Here is a 19894-nt window from a genome sequence, read left to right as displayed (position 1 = left end):
GACACGATTTTCTATAAAAACTGGGCCAAGGTACTAGAACCTTGCATCAAAAAAAGATACTAATGTGCTTGCAATTCACTTATCTTCCCCGTACGTACGGATACTATCTAGTAAAATAACAAACTTTTTTTTTAAATTGAATTAAGGAAAATTTACAGATCCTGTTATTTTCATACTAACAATATAAAATTACAGATAAAACGCCAGAATTAGAACAATGTATCTCTTTAATAAAAGAACGCGGAAGCACGCATCAAGTCTTCCCGGAAAAGTGAACCGTCATAACACAATTACCATGAAAAGCATACGGGAGGTATTGAAATCAAATTAAATTGACGTATTGTGTGTGTATGTGTCGATTACAGTGTCAGCGCAGATCCTTCAGTAATACATCATTACAGCAAAATTCAATGTAATGTTTAAGTTATTATTACACTATAGGTTTTATTGTCGACTGGTGGAATTTCAAATGTCTGCTTCTCTATCTAGCTGTTTTATAAAAAAAAATGATTGACCTAGTACGTACCAAATACAATAATTTATTGGAAAGTAAGAAAAAAGCATGGTTGGGAATTAACTCATCATAGATACCAGGATTAAGTTTTGTATTGACGCCAGACGCGCGTTTCGTCTACAAAAGACTCATCAGTGACGCCCGAATCCAAAATATTTAAAGTTGAAGAGCAGTGAAGACCTAAATTCCTAACAGTTTTGCCAAATACAGCTAAGGCAGTCTATTCCTGAGGTAGAAAAGCCTGATTATTTCAAAAATTAAAACGTTTTGTAACCAGTTAATAATTATTTATAAATATGACCATATCAATGATAATGTGGTATTCCATAAGACAAGATACATATTACACTTTTATAAACGATGGTGCAATTGTGTTGGTTGAAAGTCTGTCTATGTATTTATTTAAAAGTTTACAGTCTTTTCTTTGTTCTGCCAAATGTACATGCATTTTCGTCCCTTCCGATGGAAATGCTTGAAATAACCATTTTCCAAAAACAAATATTCCTCTTTATCTGTTTTATCTCGTGAATCTCTTATATGTATATCAAGAACAGTAATTTAGCAATAAACCACAATTTAAGCTCTGTGTCAGATATACTGAAATATCTACAGTGGTATAGAATACAAATGAGAAGCACAAAAAGTAGACAAGTAGATTTTATGAAACAAAATATATCCACATCAATTTCAGTTAAAAAAAAAACATCAACATAGCCGATACCCTTCTACCAAGCACAAACAAATATATATAGAAACTTAAATTGATCAGTTGAAAAAGTTACCCGTATTAACTGCCCTTTGTACAACAGTCGACAGCTTAAAATAACAGATTTACGTTTACATTCCGTAACAAACATTTAATATCAACATATTCAGGTATCGCAGATCAAATTTATTCCTTCATAGTGTGTTAATTTACGTTATTTGATTGATTTAAGCCTTCCTATTGATATGTTTTCGTGTGTTTTTCTATGTTGTGATGATATACTATTGTTTCCGAAAAATGGAGAAGGTTTGGTACCATTAAAACGTTTAATCCCGCTGCATATGTTTGCACCTTCACAGGTTCTTGGTCAGGAATCAGTACAGTAGTTGTCGTTTGTTTATGTAATTTATACGTGTTTCTCGTTTCTCGTTTTTTATATAGATTAGACCGTTGGTTTTCCCGTTTGAATGGTTTTAATAAAAATCAACGGTACCAATTTTGTTGCACCAGATGCGCATTTCGACAATACATGTCTCTTCAGTGGCCCTTTATAGCTTGTTGTTCGGTGTGAGCCAAGGCTCCGTGTTGAAGGTCGTACCTTGATTTAGAATTTAGTTTTTAAGATTAAAAAAGACATTCTTATAATCGACAAGTAAAATCGATGTTTTTATTTATAACAATACACAATTTACATAATGCTGAACACTATTGAATTTCACCTTTAACACTTAGCATTCATCTTTGCACCAATGTATACAATGGTATAATCAGCTATCTCTATATATCTGTGATAAAGCTATGTCTTAAGAATGATACTGTGACAGATTATATCTTTATTTTATTCTTTAGAAACATCCGTTTCCTTCTTGTAGCATCGTTTTATCTCGTCATTAATTCACATAATAACATATAATACCTAGAGTCAATGAGAACGCGATGCAATCAAGGTTTCAAGTCATTTAATTTAGCTTGACGGTACCATTGATTTTTTTAACTGCTAAGTAAAATTACAAATACTAAAACATATGTAAACCATTACAGTTTATTATTAAAGACGGGAAAAAGAGAACAAAATGCAAAAAATGTAATGAGTTAAAACTATCGATACAAAAGTCGTAAATGGTAAAAATCAATCTTTCAAGAACAAACATATAGGATTTTGTTCATTCATATGGATGATTTTTCTTATCATTATTGTAACTCATCTTACCATTAGCAGATTGAAAACCTGTATTTGATTTTCTAATTTCCTTTTATTGATTGCTAACTTTACAGAATTTTAGAGATTATTGGTTTTAATCGGAAGCTGTATGACGGATGTTGCACGTGAAGCAGGATATGCAATTCCGTCCGCAGCACCTGATAGATGTATCATTTCTAGAACTGATGGAAATACAATCTTATTGAATTTTAGATCATGTATTCACCTTTCGCTTAAAAGCATTCGTCATCACTCAGCTCTACTTTATGTTACTGGTACTTAAACAATGTCAGCCTACGTGTGTATTATTATAAGAACCAAAGGATCCCGAAAAATATTTAAACTAAAAGTAGAATTGAGTGTTGTATTATTTTTAATCAGATTGAATGGACATTCGTTGTCAAATAAAGGCAACAGTAGTATACCGCTGTTCAAAACTCATAAATCCATGGACAAAAAACAAAATCGGGGCAACAAACCAAAACTGAGGGAAACGCATTAAATATAAGAGGAGAACAACGACACAACACGGAAACGCAACAGCACACAGAAACGGACCAAGCAACAGACAATACACCACGAGAATAACAAATATAACATCAAAACCAAATACATGAATATGGGATAGACAAGTACCGTGCCACGTCTTATCTCAAAAATAAGAGAAAACAGAAACGAACAATATTATAACAATGGCCATCTTCCTGACTTGGTACAGGACACTTTTAAAGGGGAATAAAAGTGGTGGGTTGAACCTGGTTTTAAGGCATGCCAAACCTCGCACTTTAATGGCACAGTTAAATATAACATTGAAATGAAAACAAAAAATTACAGGACTACAATACAAATAAAAAGCAGAACATATTAGACAAAGAAAAGCATGATTAATAGATAACAAAAAGCATCAGGTTTAAAATTCAATACGCCAAAAACGCGTCTAGTCCACACGAGACTCACCAGTGACGAAAAAAATACAAAATTGTACAGCACTGAAGATCAAAAGTTGAAAAGGTTTTGCCAAATACGGCATTGTTTGTATGCCCAGGATAAGAACATTCATATTATATAAAACAATTCACAACATATCAGACTCGGACCTCTTTTAATCTGAGTTTTACTATATGTATTATTGTGTGTATTTTAATCTACATTAGTAAGAGTTGATATATGGGAGAGTTTAGATCTCATGTTTAACCCCGCCGCATGATTGTACATGTCCTAAGTCAGAAGCTTCTGGCTTTGTTAGTCTTGTACGGTTTTTTTTCTTATTTTAGTTTGCAGTTAAATGTTTTGGGGTTTATTATGACGCCCATTTTCTTTGAACTAGTACTTCTTTTTGTTTAGGGGCCAGCGAGGCCCGCCTCTGGTTGCAGGAACTTCTCGCTTTGTTTAAGTCCCATAAGTGGCCTTCGACTGTTTTAGCTCTTTGTTCGGCTTGCTGTCTTTTTGGTCCATTCTCCATTTCCATCCTCATTTTATAGGTTTTATTTTTTTTGTCTTATATTGGTCGAATAATACTTCTAAACTTCCAGAGAAGCAATATTTTGACAGTTGCTTGAAATTAAGACTGGTTTCCGATACTTTATCTGGTTGGCTTATATACCTGAATGTTGCAAGGGAGAGATCTAGTCTATATCTTCTAGTGAAAGTCTAGAAGATTTATTCATAGAGAAATGCATTTGTATTTTATGATTCTGATCTGAGGTGTAAAAAAATCGTATGAAGGATAGGGAATTGGAAGTGTTCTGAACGCCAATATCTGCAATATGACTTTTACTTGGCAATACATAAGTGTCGAAGGTAGTCCACTCAAAAAACAAGTTGCTATAATTGCAGAAAAAATAATATGGCTCAATATGACATGCGTTTATTTGAAGATCTAGTCGATATCATGAAATTTCAAGCTATAATATTTTAATGCCAAAAAATTGCACTTAAAGCTCTCTACCGAATCAGTTTTAACTGTTTGACTGACAGGAACAGATTTTCATACATTTTTTTTTGTATAATCAAATTTGTAAAAAGTACGGAACAAGGTCGACTGTTACAATTGATTGATTGATTTAATTTGACAACTTAATGTCTGAACATTGCATGGGTACATATGCTTTGCAAAGAAGTGTGCATTAAAAGCAAATTAGATCAACAAAACAAACTTGATGTTATCAGAATTAAGTGATTTAGCTTCATGTTTTCTTTCTTGTTTACATAATTACATCATTGGTGTTAGAATTAAAACATATATATGTCATAACGCGCTGAAAGGTTATATGAAACATGAATCTCCAATAATATTGGACAGAATACATAGAAAGGTTATCGGTGATAAGACTCTCCAACAATATTGGACAGAACCCATAGAAAGGGTATAGGTGATAGGACTCTCCAACAATATTGGACAGAACCCATAGAAAGGGTAAAGGTGATAAGACTCTCCAATAATATTGGACAGAACCCATAGAAAGGGTATAGGTGATAAGACTCTCCAACAATATTGGACAGAACCCATAGAAAGGGTATAGGTGATAAGACTCTCCAACAATATTGGACAGAACCCATAGAAAGGGTATAGGTGATAAGACTCTCCAACAACTTTGGACAGAACCCATAGAAAGGGTATAGGTGATAAGACTCTCCAACAACTTTGGACAGAACCCATAGAAAGGGTATAGGTGATAAGACTCTCCAACAATATTGGACAGAACCCATAGAAAGGGTATAGGTGATAAGACTCTCCAACAACTTTGGACAGAACCCATAGAAAGGGTATAGGTGATAGGACTCTCCAACAATATTGGACAGAACCCATAGAAAGGGTATAGGTGATAGGACTCTCCAACAATATTGGACAGAACCCATAGAAAGGGTATAGGTGATAAGACTCTCCAACAATATTGGACAGAACCCATAGAAAGGGTATAGGTGATAAGACTCTCCAACAATATTGGACAGAACACACAGAAAGGTTATAGGTGAAATCAATCTCGAATAATAATGGACATAACACACTGAAAGGTTATAGGTAACAAGAATCTTCAACAATATTGCACAGAACACACAGAAAGGTTATAGGTAACAGGAATCTCCAACATTATTGCACAGAACACACAGAAAGGTTATAGGTAACAGGAGTCTCCGACAATATTGCAAAGTACACACAGAAAGATTATAGGTAACAGTAGTCTCCAACAGTAATGCACAGAACAAACAGAAAGGTTATAGGGGAAAATGAATCTCCAACAATATTGGACAGAACACACAGAAAGGTTATAGGTAACAGGAGTCTCCAACAACTTTGGACATAACACATAAAGGTTATAGGTGACATCAATCTCGCAAAATATTGGACAGATCACATTGAAAGGTTATAGGTAACAGGAATCTCCAACAATATTGCACAGAACACACAGAAAGGTTTTAGGTAACAGGAGTCTCCAACAATGTTTTACAGAACACACAGAAAGATTATAGGTGATAAAAATCTCCAACAATATTGGACTGAACACACTGAAAGGTTATAGGTAACAGGAGTCTCCAACAATATTGCACAGACCACACAGAAAGGTTATAGGTAACAGGAATCTCCAACAGTATTACACAGAACACATAGAAAGGTTATAGGTAACAGGAGTCTCCAACAGTATTGCAAAGAACACACATAAAGGTTATAGGTAACAGGAGTCTCCAACAGTATTGCACAGACCACACAGAAAGGTTATATGTAACAGGAGTCTCCAACAGTATTGCAAAGAACACACATAAAGGTTATAGGTAACAGGAGAATCTCCAACAATATTGCACAGACCACACAGAAAGGTTATAGGTAACAGGAGTCTCTAACAGTATTGCACAGAACACACAGAAAGGTTATAGGTGATAGAAATCTCTAACAATATTGGACTGAACACACTGAAAGGTTATTGGTAGCAGGAGTCTCCAACAATATTGCACAGAACACACAGAAAGGTTATAGGTAACAGGAGTCTCCAACAATATCGCACAGAACACACAGAAAGGTTATAAGTGACATCAATCTCTAACAATATTGGACAGAACACACAGAAAGGTTATAGGGGAACAGGAGTCTCCAACAGTATTGCACAGAACACAAAGAAAGGTTATAGATGATAGAAATCTCCAACAACATTGGACTGAACACACTGAAAGGTTATTGGTAGCAGGAGTTTCCAACAATATTGCACAGAACACACAGAAAGGTTATAGGTAACAGGAGTCTCCAACAATATTGCACAGAACACACAGAAAGATTATAGGTGATAGAAATCTCCAACAATATTGCACAGACCACACAAAAAGGTTATAGGTAACAGGAGTCTCCAACAATATTGCACAGACCACACAAAAAGGTTATAGGTAACAGGAATCTCCAACAGTATTGCACAGAACACATAGAAAGGTTATAGGTAACAGGAGTCTCCAACAGTATTGCAAAGAACACACATAAAGGTTATAGGTTTGCTGGTCAGCTTTTGGCTGCGGAAAATCAGTTGTTTATCGTAAAACGTGGTCGGAGTTTTTTTTTATTTAAATAATAAAGAAATCATATAACAAACAAAAATATTATTTTTATATGTCCAGAATAATTTTAAATATTTTTATTGTTAAAATGAAATAGTTTTAACGAGTTTTACGACACTGCGAATGACGCGCCGTTTCCCGGCAATGTAAACAAATTGCCAGACGACACAATGGGACGATTCAAGAAAGGTGGTTTCTCCCACAAAAAGTACAAGGATAGATACGAGAAAGTTTCTGAAGCACAGAAGAAGCGTTGGAATGTTCCACTAGAAGATCATTCTTATTCAACACAACAGAATACGACGAGTAAGTGATAAAGCCTGTGGCGGTGGAACTTGAAAATAACATCATCATAATGATACTGCAGATAGTCCGAGATTACTCCGACGTACAACTGCTGTTTTGCAGTGGGACGAAACCAGCTTGTCTGGCAAAACAGACGTTGGACGTCAGAGTAATCTCGGATTACATAGAGTCATAACGATAACACTAACCCTGAACATCACATTGAATTTTCGAAATGTCAGATTTTTTAAGAAATGCCTCACATATTTACGAAATGCCTGCATACATACATGTATTGTGATACATATAAATCAAAATAATTAAAAAAACTTTGTTGTTTCCCCAAGTCCCCAATCTCGACCCTGCCTAGCCAGGTGTGTGAAGGTAGGTAGGAAAATAATTTTATTTTTCCAAAAAGCTTAACATTATCGCACGATCCAGCAAGCCTGAAAATCCAAAAAGAATAAAATAATATTTGACTTAGTTTGGACAATAAAATTTCATGAGTAGCATCAAGTTTTGCAGTATCAGTCGGGATTGGGGAAACAAACAATATTTTATTTTAGGCCTAGTGTAAAACCATTCAAACGGGAAAACCAAAGGTATAATCTATATAAAAAACAAGAAACACATATAAATTACATAAACAAACGACAACTACTGTACATCAGATTCCTGACTTAATAGGACAGGTGCAAACATTTGCAGCAGGATTAAGTATGGAAGTGGGTAGTAAAAATCTATATGACATCTTGACTATGTTGAAGCCATGATTGCTATAATTTTATTTTTATTTGAAAGCAAAATTTTCTACTAGGAAGTGTGGCATTTTGCTAATTTGATGTCAAGATGTACGTATATATAACCAAAGAAAAAAAATCTAACTAAATCTAACTAGTCAGTCAAACCTTTATATAAAAAAGAAGATGTGGTATGATTGCCAATGAGACAACTATCCACAAGAGACCAAAATGACAGACATTAACAACTACATTGTATAAGTCACCTTACAGCCGTCAACAATGAGCAAAGTCCATACCGCATCTATAGTCAGCTACAAAAGGCCCCAAAATGACAATGTAAAACAATTCAAACGAGAAAACCAACAGCCTCATTTATATAAAAAATGAACGAAAAACAAATATGTGACACATAAACAAACGATAACCACTGAATAACAGGCTCCTAACTTGGGACAGGCGCATACATAAATAATGTGGCAGGGTTAAACATGTGATGGGGGTCCCAACCCTCCTCTAACCTGGGACAGTGGTATAATAGTACAACATAAAAACGAAGTATAAAAATTAGTTGAAAAAGGCTTAACTCATCAGATGGACAAAAATAAAATTGGACATGGCCTGAGGTACTTGTACATGTACATCCTGACAACAAAAAGACTAGGAACAGATTTGAGAGTACCGGCAGTCATCTGACAGCTAGTTCAAAGCCACTAAGTTAACATCTAATTAAAAAAAAACAATCATCAAATACTAAACATACATGGAATAAAGAATAAGGGTTTTTATGCATTACAACTATGACCTTTAATCCTTATGTTTTGTCCAAAACATGACAATACAACCATGATAATGGGGTGAGGTCTGATTATATGGAAATCAGCAGATCCAGAATTTTTCATAACTTCCTAAGAGGGGAGGGCTCTGGTCATGCTTCAGTGAATTCCTATATAATCAATAATTTTTCCAAGAAAAGTTCCCCCAAAATCTGTGTTTGTTCGCCTGAAAACATGTTTCCCATACTCTCTTTTGCCCCCTTTCACTTTCTCACCTTACACGTTCACAGCCAAAGTCCATTCAAACACATTTTATTGGTTTTGTCAAGGATTTGTATGGTAAGATAATTTTTATAATATTTTTGTATACATACAATGTACATTTGTATACATAAATGTACATGTATTAAAAAATATCTAATAATTTAACTGGAATTTTTATGAAAATTTGACTTCAACATGTATTCTGTGCGAACCAACTTAGGGGCGAACATGAGAGGTGCAAACATGTAGGGTGCGAAACTGTATTATTAAGCATGAACAGACCTGATAACGGAACACTGTAAAACATGAAATTAAAATCGCAAAAACATTGCATAGAAATAATTGTAGAGTTGTTTTGATGATTATCACAAACTACTGTAAGTAAAAACCACCTGGCAAGGAAACATATGAAACAAAAAGGAAGACAAAAAACATTTACCACCCTCTGATATTTGTCTGAAAATTTTTACATGTAGGCTGAACTTTCATAGTATCTGTTGACAAAAAAAATATATATATATATTAGATAATTCATTTCTTTTGATGGAATACTGAATTATTATGTTATGGTTATTGAAAAATTCTAGAAAAAGGGGGTTAATTTGGTGATGTGAAAAAAAAACCTTCTTAACACATTTTTTATTTCATATATGTTTTGGAAAATATCATGTACATCTACAGTATCTTCCCTTAACATGTTCCTTATCTAAGCTACTTATATCAGTACTGTCCCTAACTTAAAAACAGCCATAAACTGAAAACTGAATAGGAATAACTAAAAGTAGATGCTTATTATTATAGGAGAAAGTTGACATATACATGTATTTAATATATTGTTTATTAGAGTACGGCAAATATAAATAGAATTAGATCTATCAATTGTTATTGAAAGGGAAGGCATTTACAATATTTCCTTACTCTATCATCACAACTGAGGCCATGGAAAAATAATTGAAGCATGGTTTCCCCTAACCCGATCGGGTTATTTAAAAAAAAATTAAAAAAAAAAAAAATAGCCTGCCTGCCGGGTCTTTAAATTTTCCTTAGTTTGGGGAAACCAACAATTAATTTTCCATGGCCTGATTCTCAAGAAATAATTCTTATGTAAAAGAATAAAATACAGATTTTATGACATCTATTTAACTTCAAGTTACTTTTTGTAATTTTAGTGTTTCCAATTGGGGTTGATCATGAAGAAGAGGTTCAAGTGCCAAATTCAAGAAGCTTTACACAATGGCGAGAAGGAAGAAGAGTTGTTGAGCTTGGTATACTTGCTGATGGATTGCGTGGGTGTGCAAAATGTGGACTTCCTTTACAACTTGGACACACTACCAGTATACTTACATGTGGATTGTCTGCTATTCTAAAGGTACAACTGGGTTAAAATATACTGAGTGATCATTGAAATTGTTTGTTGTTATAATACTGATGAAAAATTTGGTGCCGAATTGACTTTCGAAACATGTGTGACTGTCAATAGACTGTTCCCTTGTATGTCTGTTGGTGCAACAGTACCTAAGAAATTGTTTTCTGTTTTCTTACTTAACGTTGCATCATCAAAATGATTTGAAATTTATAGTTCCAATGTGGGATCACTTTCAATCATTGTTTCTGACTTTTGCCCCTTTTTAAGTTTTTAAGTCATTCAGAAATTAAATGAATTTGATAAATTTAAACTTTGAGATTTAAGTTTATTTTCTGTTTTGCTTTATTTTGCTTTGTAAAATTTTACAGTAGAAAATGGACTGACTTTTGCTTCAATTAGTGTAATATATTTAAGAATTGAATGCTTCTTTTTGTAAATTCATTTGGGTGTAAAAGCATTGACCGAAGTACATTTTGTATTAAGCACATCTAATGTAATTATATATGAATAAAATGGAATAAATGTAAAGATGTGGTTTAACTTTTTTGGCAGATTCCTTGTAGTAACACAGTGTGTAGACATGTCAATAATATACCAACTGGGAAAAGACAGGAGAGAATATGGGATGCAAATGTAAAGCTTGCTTCAGGTATTTGATTTAATAACATACATACAGTCCAGGGGTTAAAAATTTTTGTTACAGCTAACTAGCCCAGGACTTTTTGGCAGGTGGTTTTTACTAGCCATGTTTCAAGAACTGCTAGCCCATCAAAACCAACCTGCTAGCCCAAGTATCACTTACAAATCACTCAGGGTGTGCTGCATAAGATGCTGGGAATGTGTGTCATTTTTTGAAAGGGCATTTTGTACATAGTCTCTGGCTTTTCATCCTCAACAAGTGACCTTGCCCACAGGAATCTTTCATTCCATGTCGCTATGAACGTTCTTTTTTGCTTATCCCGATCTGATTGGCTAAGACAGAAAAGTGATGAAGGGATTTTCCACTTTCTATTTTAGACACGCCAAGAATTTTTTGTTACTAGTCCGTCGGGCATACTGGGTTATAAGTTTTGGTTGCCCGAGACGTAAATGTCTAGTCCCGGGCGTCGGGCTAGTGGATTTTTTAACCCCTGACAGTGTAAAGTAACAATGGTCACTCTTTTATGAATTTAAACTTTTATGTCTTTAAATTGTTATTTATAAACCATGTTTATCAAATGTTATTAATCAAGTACATGTCATGGTCGTGACGTGACGTTGTTGATGGAATACAGTAGTTCCAGTAAGAAGGCGGGGCTTATAGATTAATTGAGGGCATTGACGTGTAAAGCTAATGTTTATACGTATAGCTTTATCTGTATAGTAAAATAGGTGATTGCAGTATAATCAGTGTTAAATCTATTGCAATTTAAAAATTGTTGCCAAATGGCAGTAAAAAACATGCCCTGTCCTGGCCAAGGCATGCATGTATACATAGAGAATTTTACTGTCAGTTATTACCAAATGAAAATGATTTACAAAAATATTGTATTAGATTAGGTTTTTGATTTATAGAACTGCCTTCACTATTATTATTTATAGTTTTTTTTTAATAGCTTCAATAAATGCAGGACTGGGTGAAAGGCAAGTCAACACATTACTATCTGGTTTAAATATTCCTCCTGTGAGCCATTGTATGATGTCAGCTAGGCAAAAGGATGTTGGAGTTGCACTACAAGAAGTAGCAAAAGAAACAGTAGATCAAGCCCTGTGTGAGGAAGTAGAGTTAACTAAAAGGTAAGACATATTTTTACTAGTATTATATATTAATGGCTCCCTCACATTGGTAGGGAAACAAATTAACATGTATTCTTTTCATCTCTTTCTCCTCGGGAACTATTGAACAAAGTTTCATGAAACTTGATTGATAGCTTAGACAATATAAGTAAATAAGAAATGATGTTTTAATAAATGCCGGATTGGGCGAATGGCATCTGGTTTAAAATCAGCTCAATAAAACAACCTGTTAAGAAAAAAATACCAAAAAAAAAGCTATATGGAGGAATTTTCAAAATAAACTCCATAAGCAGTAATTTTGCAAAAAAAATAAAACTGACCACGAAAACAAACGCGAACTTGATCAGTTACTCATCAAAGAAGAGTTTCATAGCTAATTTTTTATTGTTATTTCAATAGGGAATAAATAATCCCAAAAAAGTTGAAACCTTACTGACGGGCGAGTACTAGTCATGCTTTCACCTTTGGTGTCACTTATAGACCTGCTTACAAAATTGTATAGTTTGTCAGTGTTATATACTGTAATGGAAATTGATCTTTTTTCTTTCAGAAATAAAGACCAAGATAGTATAACAGCTGCTGTAGATGCGGGATGGCAAATGAGGGGCAGTGGAAGGTCTTATAACAGTTTGTCTGGTAGGTAATTCTCTAAATGATGTCTGTATAAATAGTCAAAGAAAAGGCTCTGTGTTGAAGGCCGTATATTCATATTGACCTATAATTGTTTACTTTAATAAGATGTTATTAATATTTGGAGGGAGTGAGGTATCATTGGCACTCATACCATATCTTCCTATATCTAATGACACAACAACCAATTACATTTAGGTTAAACAGCAAACCACTGGTCATAAAATAAAAGATTTCCATATAAATTTCCACTTTAAAATGTTGCAAAAAAAAAATTACTTTCTACAACTCTGAATTACCAAAGGTCACAATACAATGAATGCAATTTCAAGTATGTGCATTGTTTATAATGAATAGGGGCAAATGTCCATTGCTGACTTTGCTCTTGTTAGATTTTTAAACCATAAACATGTCAAAAAACTATAGAATAGCAAAATTTTGTGACTGCATTGACCCTATTTATACATGAATGAACTTGACTGGATAAACAGTGTTTAATTCAAAATTAATGCACCTAATACATAAAATGTGTACACTGTAGAAATTGATAGAACCTGTTCGCCAACTCATAGATTCATAGTTTCCAGGAGAGTTCATGATCCTTTTGTTTTTATACGAACAAAAACCATTTTCTGCTGTATATTGGTATCACATCGTCGTTGTCTGTGTGGTCTGAAGACACTTAGTTTCCACACAATAACTTAAGTTTAAGTGAATGGGTCTATTTTAGATTTAAACACAAGGTTTAAAATCCCAAAAGGCAGATTTGGATTGATTTAAGGGGTTATAGTCCCATCAGTTTAGGAATTATGGGCCTAAAAAAAACGGTATTAAAAAAGCATTTTTCTAGTTTTAAGACAATAACTTGTGTGAAAGTGTATGGATCTTGTTCCACAAGGTTCCACTAAAAAAAAGATTGATTTCGGTGCTATGGCCCTAACTGTTTAGGAATTAGGGGCAAACAACAATATGCTGAATTTAACCATGTAGTGTATGAGGTTTATAAATTGTTCCACAATGGGAATGGAATGCCTTTGCTTTGGAAATATACATGTATACTAGATAAAAAAGTAATGAATTATGATTTTAGAATATACAATGTATAAATGTATGCTGACATTCATGGACTTCTTAAAATATTTATATAAATGTGAGAAATTTATTATCAATTTATTGAATCTTCATTTTTTTCAGGTCATTGTTCTATGATAGGTACCGAAACTGGAAAAATAGTTAATTATGCAGTCCGAATAAAGTCATGCAGAGTTTGCTCTTTGGCAGAAAAATCTAAAAGCTCACCACCTGTGCACGAGTGTCACATGAATTGGTCTGGGAGTGCAAAGAGTATGGAAGCAGACATGGTCACAGAAATGGTCAAAGATGTGGGGAAAAAGGGTGTTAGTGTTAGCTCAATAGTAGGTGATGAAGACAGCACTACTATTGCTAGACTAAGAGCAAATGTTGACAAGGATATAACAAAGGTGTCGGACTCAAACCATGTTAAAAAACTGCTGGGAAACAGTCTTTATGAAATAAGGAAGAAGCATAAAACATTGACAATAAAAGTTATTCAGTATTTACAACGCTGTTTCAACTATATACTGGCTCAAGGCAAAGGAAATCCAGACATGATAAAAGAAAGTATACTGGCTCTTTCTGGTCACCCTTTTGGACAGCATGAGCGTTGTAACAACACTTGGTGTAGGTTCTTGGATAACCCAAATGAAAAGTTTAACTCATTGCCACATGGTAAACCACTCACAGATGGGGCCCTTCAGAATGATTTAAAGAGTGTGTTCACCAAGTATGCTGAGAATAGTGGTAAACTTTCGTCATTAGGAAGTACTCAGGCAAACGAAAGTTTTAATAGAATTGTAGCTTCCAAGGCCCCTAAACAACAACACTACAGTTCGTCTGGTTCTTTGAACTATAGAATAGCGGCTTGTGTTGCTCAGAAGAATGAAGGGAATAAATATATATTAGATGTAAGGTTTTACTGTTAATTATTCTCCTTAATTATAATAAATTGCACAAATACCATGATAATGATAATTGGAAATATCCCACTGATAATTTAATTTTGTCTGAGCATAACTGATGAATTCTTACTTGAAAGAAATGAGACAAAGGATAATAGGCCAAACCAAAAATTAAACATCAATTGACCAAAGACAACAGACCACTCTCCCAAATAAAAAAGAATAAATACATGAAAAACAAATTCAGAATTAAGTTATACTAATTAGGATTGGAATTTAAATTTAATCATCTATCATGTTGAATTAGGTACCTATGTGCAGGAGATATCAAAATATAATTATTAATCTATTATGGCTGATTGTTTATGACATCAATGTCAATTGAAGAAAGCTGTGTCCACAGATAACTGTGTTACCTTTGTAATATTTTCAAAACAATATATATCTCTTTTGATATGCAGGAATGAAAGTATTGCAACTACAATGACAGTTCTATAATAACATGAATAGTAATGATTATTTATAATGTGATATTTTTATATTTCAGGTTAACAAGAACATGTCTGTATCCCCAGGATATTATACTCTACGTTTGGCAGTCCTAAGAGATATTCAACACCGGAAAAGAAAGGCGATAGCAAATACTTATAGGTTCAAACAAAGACGAAGAAATTTAAAGTCAACAAGGTACCTAAACTTTTAACGCTTTTTGAAATTAGCGGAATGTTCTCCCAAAGGATCCATCTTTTAGGGGATTATTTCTGTGTTACTAATTTTTATTCAAGTCAATCTAGCATAAATTTGACCTTAACTTGAAAGTAATTGCAACAGTACATTTTTAAAGTTTTAATCTTGAGCATCATACCCCAAATATACACAGAAAAATGTGCCATAAAATCTAGCTTTAGGAAGACTAAAAAATCACCATGTTATGGAGATTTGCATTGAAAAGGGAGATAACTCTTGCAAAAAAAGGCAGATATATCAATAAAAACTGATACAAAAGGATACAAAATTATATCTTTACTGCTTCTATTCATCAGAATGTATTGATTCTTGACTTTTTAGCGGTCTTTAGAGTATAACAAACAACTTTAAGTATAATATACAGATATAAACAATACCAAATTTTCACATTATTTTTTCAAAATGATTACAAAGCTTCAAATTTGCAATTTCTTTAATAAAGGTGCAAGAAAAAAATAAAACTATCCAGAACACTTCGGTTTTGTATATATCAGGAGCAGAAGATTATATAATTTAGTCAAATACAAACTTATAACCCCATCAAAGTATCATACTTTACATAAATTTCTAGAAAAACAACCAAAAACTGACCAAAAAAGACTTATTTTTGCAAGAGTTATCTCCCCATCCAATATAAATTTCCATAGGAAATTAGAAATGCTGATTTTGAGTTTTCCTCAAGTTAGATTTTATGGGACTTTTTTCTGTGTATATAAAGGGCATAATGCTATAGATTAACTGAAACATTTTCTGTTGCAATTAATTTGAGGTTAAATCTTAGTTTGACAGGACTATTTGAATTTTAAGGGTGGGATTACCAATGAGCTGACTATCAAATAAGTTTATTTGATTGATGAATGTCACAATAAGCATACAAACACAGTGCACTTGTGACAATATTTTCCTGCAACCAATTGGAAAATATTTTTACCTTTGCTGCATATAACATGTATAATAATGATAAAGCATGCTTTAAAAAAAAACACCAAAATGTCAGGACTGTATTCAGTTTGTGAGTAAAACAATCAAGTCCTTCTACATTTAGTAGCTACTCTATCCATATGTTCGTATTATTCGTAAATAATGTACTAAACACTGTGGAACATTTTCATATATTAGAAATAAAACCTAATCTGACTAAAATTCGTTAAATGATTATTTTAAACTTCTTTTACTTTTAGAAGAAAAAAAGAAACAAATGTCAAACAATTTCAAATTAATAAGTACCGCCTTTGTACAAATACCTATGTTGTATGATAACTCAATGTATTTTGACTACTGTGGATTCTTTTATTTTCGTGGGTACCAATTTTCGTGGATTGAGCTAAACTTACATGTTCGTGGATATTTGATTTCGTGGTTTTGCCGAAGTCTGCATACAAGCCTATTGAAAATTTGTAATTCGTTGAACATTTAATTTCGTGGTTCTACTGTTCCCACGAAATCCACGAAAATTGGTATCCAACGAATAATTATGAATCCACAGTAATTGATAATTAATTGACTAAGGCTGAAGAGACCCTTTATGATGCCTCATTTTGCTACTTATTCCTTTTGGATTATTTCAGACATCAAAAGCTTGCAACAAGAGAAGTTAGAGAAGGTGTCACTTATTCTTCTGGCATTGGCTTGGAAGACCACCTTTCAGATGACATTGAAGAAATTCCAAGTCCATCACTTCAACCTGCATACCAAACTATTGAATGGTCCACTACAGTGAATAACATTTTCTTTGACATTGAAGCAACAGGCTTAGGTATGATTGCAGTAAAAAGATATATCTCTACTATAGAAATTTTGATTTGACATATGTTTTCAGAATTGCTTTCATATGGTCATGTGTTGAAATTGCAACCCTATTTTTCATTAAAAAAATTGAAACTTTATACATGTGTCTAAATTACCAGACAAATTCTTTATAAAATTGATCAACTACAAAAACGATGAACCACACTTAAAACATAAATTATATACAGGTACTCTAAAAGGGTGAGCTGTGTGTGCTATATGTTATACTTGTATGCCTCCAATATATTGTGTATTTAAAAAATATGTGGTATGATTGCCCCTGAAACAACTCTTCACAAGAGATCAAATAGCATAGAAATTAACAACAATAGGTCACTGTATTCCCTTCAACAATGAAAAAAGCCCATACTTCCTAGTAAGCTATAAAAAGTCCAAAATATGTATGGATTCTTTGGTCAAAGAACAATGTATGGTCAAATGTTAGGTCTCAAATTTACAAAACAAGTTTATTCTCAAAATGGACTGTTCAGTACCCAGGTTATGTTATAGTCGTTGATTTGACAATTTTAGCTTCAGTTTACTACTTTCTTGAAAACAAAAACTGGGATCAATGAGCATTCAAATAGTATAGATAATATGAATGACCGGCTTCGAAAGCTTGGGCTTGTATAGTTTAAAAAATTTCTAGTAAATGCATTTTTCAATTCTTATTGGCATGATTCTGTTGGCTAGTAGTGCTTGTTCAACATGCCTATCATGAAAGTGATTTACCAATATTATGCCTTTTATATTTCAGCAAGAAACTCTCACATAACACAGATTTCTGCAACATCTGACAAAGGTTCTATCAACACATATGTACTTCCAAAGAAACCAATAACACCTAAGGCACAGGAAATAACAGGGATCAAAGTTGAAGGTAGCAAGATGTTTTGCCATGACAAGGAAGTGAAATCTGTTGGCATCAAAGAGGCTTTAAAGATGTTAATATTATTTTTAGCACAATACAAGAAAAATGTAATTATAGGTCATAACATCAAGTCATATGACATACCAGTGCTGTTTTGTGCTTTAAATAACTGTTCAATTATGAATGAATTTTCATGTTCCATTCTTGGATTTTTAGACACACTACAACTTTTTAAATCTTTGTTACCTGGATTAACCTCATATGCACAATCAAATTTGTACAATACAGTATTAAATGAAACATATGACGGTCATGATTCAATGGAGGACGTTGTTGCTTTGAGTCGTCTTTTCCATCACTTGGCTCCATCAACAGAAGCAAAACAATTGTCATCTTTTTCCTTTGATTCAGCTGCAAGGAGATATGACCACAACCAGAAAACAAAACTACTTCTCCCTACTTTGACACCTCTTACAGAGAAGAAAGTAATTACACTAAGAACTGCAAATGTAATAGCAGCAAGTGGCATGTCTTTTTCTCACCTACGTATTTCATATGCAAGAGATGGCCGCCAAGGAATAGAAGATGTTCTGAAAGAGGAGGATGTAAATGGAAAAGTGCGTGTTACCAAATCAAAGAAGATAGTTGATGCCATATCAGACTTTTTCAAAAGTTTAAAACCAGATGAGTGATGTACTTTAGCATGTATCTTTCATATTTGTATATCCGAATTTGAACTGCATTCCAATTTTGCTTTAGGTTATTTCATATTCAAAATTTATTATATAGACTATGGTTTTCAGAGTGTAAATTTGTTTTGTTTAAAAAACTAATTGGCATGTAAATTAATGTTCAGGTATTTTTTGTTATTGAGAATGTTAATTTTTCTATCCATTTATTATCTGAAGCATGAAATTTTGGTCTAAGCAAGAGTGGAGAGTCATCTAATTCTATTGATATTTTGGAAAATACTTTAATTCAAATTGATCATAGGGACTGTATTGTACTTAAAAAATATATCAGCTATTACAAATGATTTATTCTGAAAAAATAAAGGGGATAATTTTGAGTATTGTCATGGACCTCTTACTGCACTTGTCAATATTTACATTGTAAGGGAACGTTGGTACCTGAATGGTGCCTTACATGTAATTGTTTTAATTCCCTTTCATTTTCAAGGTATAATAACAATTGTATCATATTATGGTATGCATGATAAGTTTATTAATTTTTCCAGTTATGATGTTAAAGGGTTAAATTTTAACAAAATTCTGGATTTTTGAACTTGGCTATTTTCCAGAAACTTCCTGTGATGGTCAACATATGACTGTGTGTTACAGATTGACAAAAGGAAAAAGTTGGAAAACTATGTTTACTAGCTAACATCACATAATAATTTGCTCCATAAATATACTTTAATTTTTGTTTATGAAGTTTTTAAAGTAAAATGAGGCAGTAATACTACTGAAATTGAACAAAATATGGGCAAAACCACAGTTTTTTGAAAATTCAAATTCAGTTTATTTTCTAATTCCAACATGGATTTTTTTTCTTGTATCAGTTTTCAAGATCATAATACCTTCCTTATTAACTATTAATTATTAAAATATGGTTCTAATTACAATTTTAATTTTTTACCCCTTAAAGGTTGTAGAAAGTCTGGATTTTGAGTAAAATCTAGTTTTTGAAAATCTCAATTATGCTTATAAATT

General features: G+C 33.1%; 1 protein-coding gene across 2 annotated transcripts; it reads left to right on the top strand.

The window, feature by feature from the left end:
• The first annotated feature begins 6901 nt into the window (after nucleotides 1–6901).
• Nucleotides 6902–19759, top strand: LOC134685041 (uncharacterized). Of its 2 annotated transcripts, none has more exons than XM_063544409.1 (9): nucleotides 6902–7266; nucleotides 10195–10394; nucleotides 10944–11040; nucleotides 11987–12167; nucleotides 12718–12803; nucleotides 13992–14782; nucleotides 15324–15463; nucleotides 17092–17279; nucleotides 18069–19759. In XM_063544409.1, exons 1-9 carry the CDS (start codon nucleotides 7131–7133, stop codon nucleotides 18872–18874), a joined length of 2625 nt encoding a protein of 874 aa, XP_063400479.1. In that variant the 5' UTR covers nucleotides 6902–7130; the 3' UTR covers nucleotides 18875–19759. The 2 variants fall into 2 exon arrangements, with proteins under 2 accessions (XP_063400479.1, XP_063400480.1); XM_063544410.1 differs by lacking the exon at nucleotides 6902–7266 and adding an exon at nucleotides 7945–9402.
• Nucleotides 19760–19894: the final 135 nt, after the last annotated feature.

Source organism: Mytilus trossulus, chromosome 9 (assembly GCF_036588685.1).
Source record: "Mytilus trossulus isolate FHL-02 chromosome 9, PNRI_Mtr1.1.1.hap1, whole genome shotgun sequence".
NCBI classification, from domain to species: domain Eukaryota; kingdom Metazoa; phylum Mollusca; class Bivalvia; order Mytilida; family Mytilidae; genus Mytilus; species Mytilus trossulus.
This window is presented reverse-complemented; position numbering and strand designations above follow the sequence as displayed.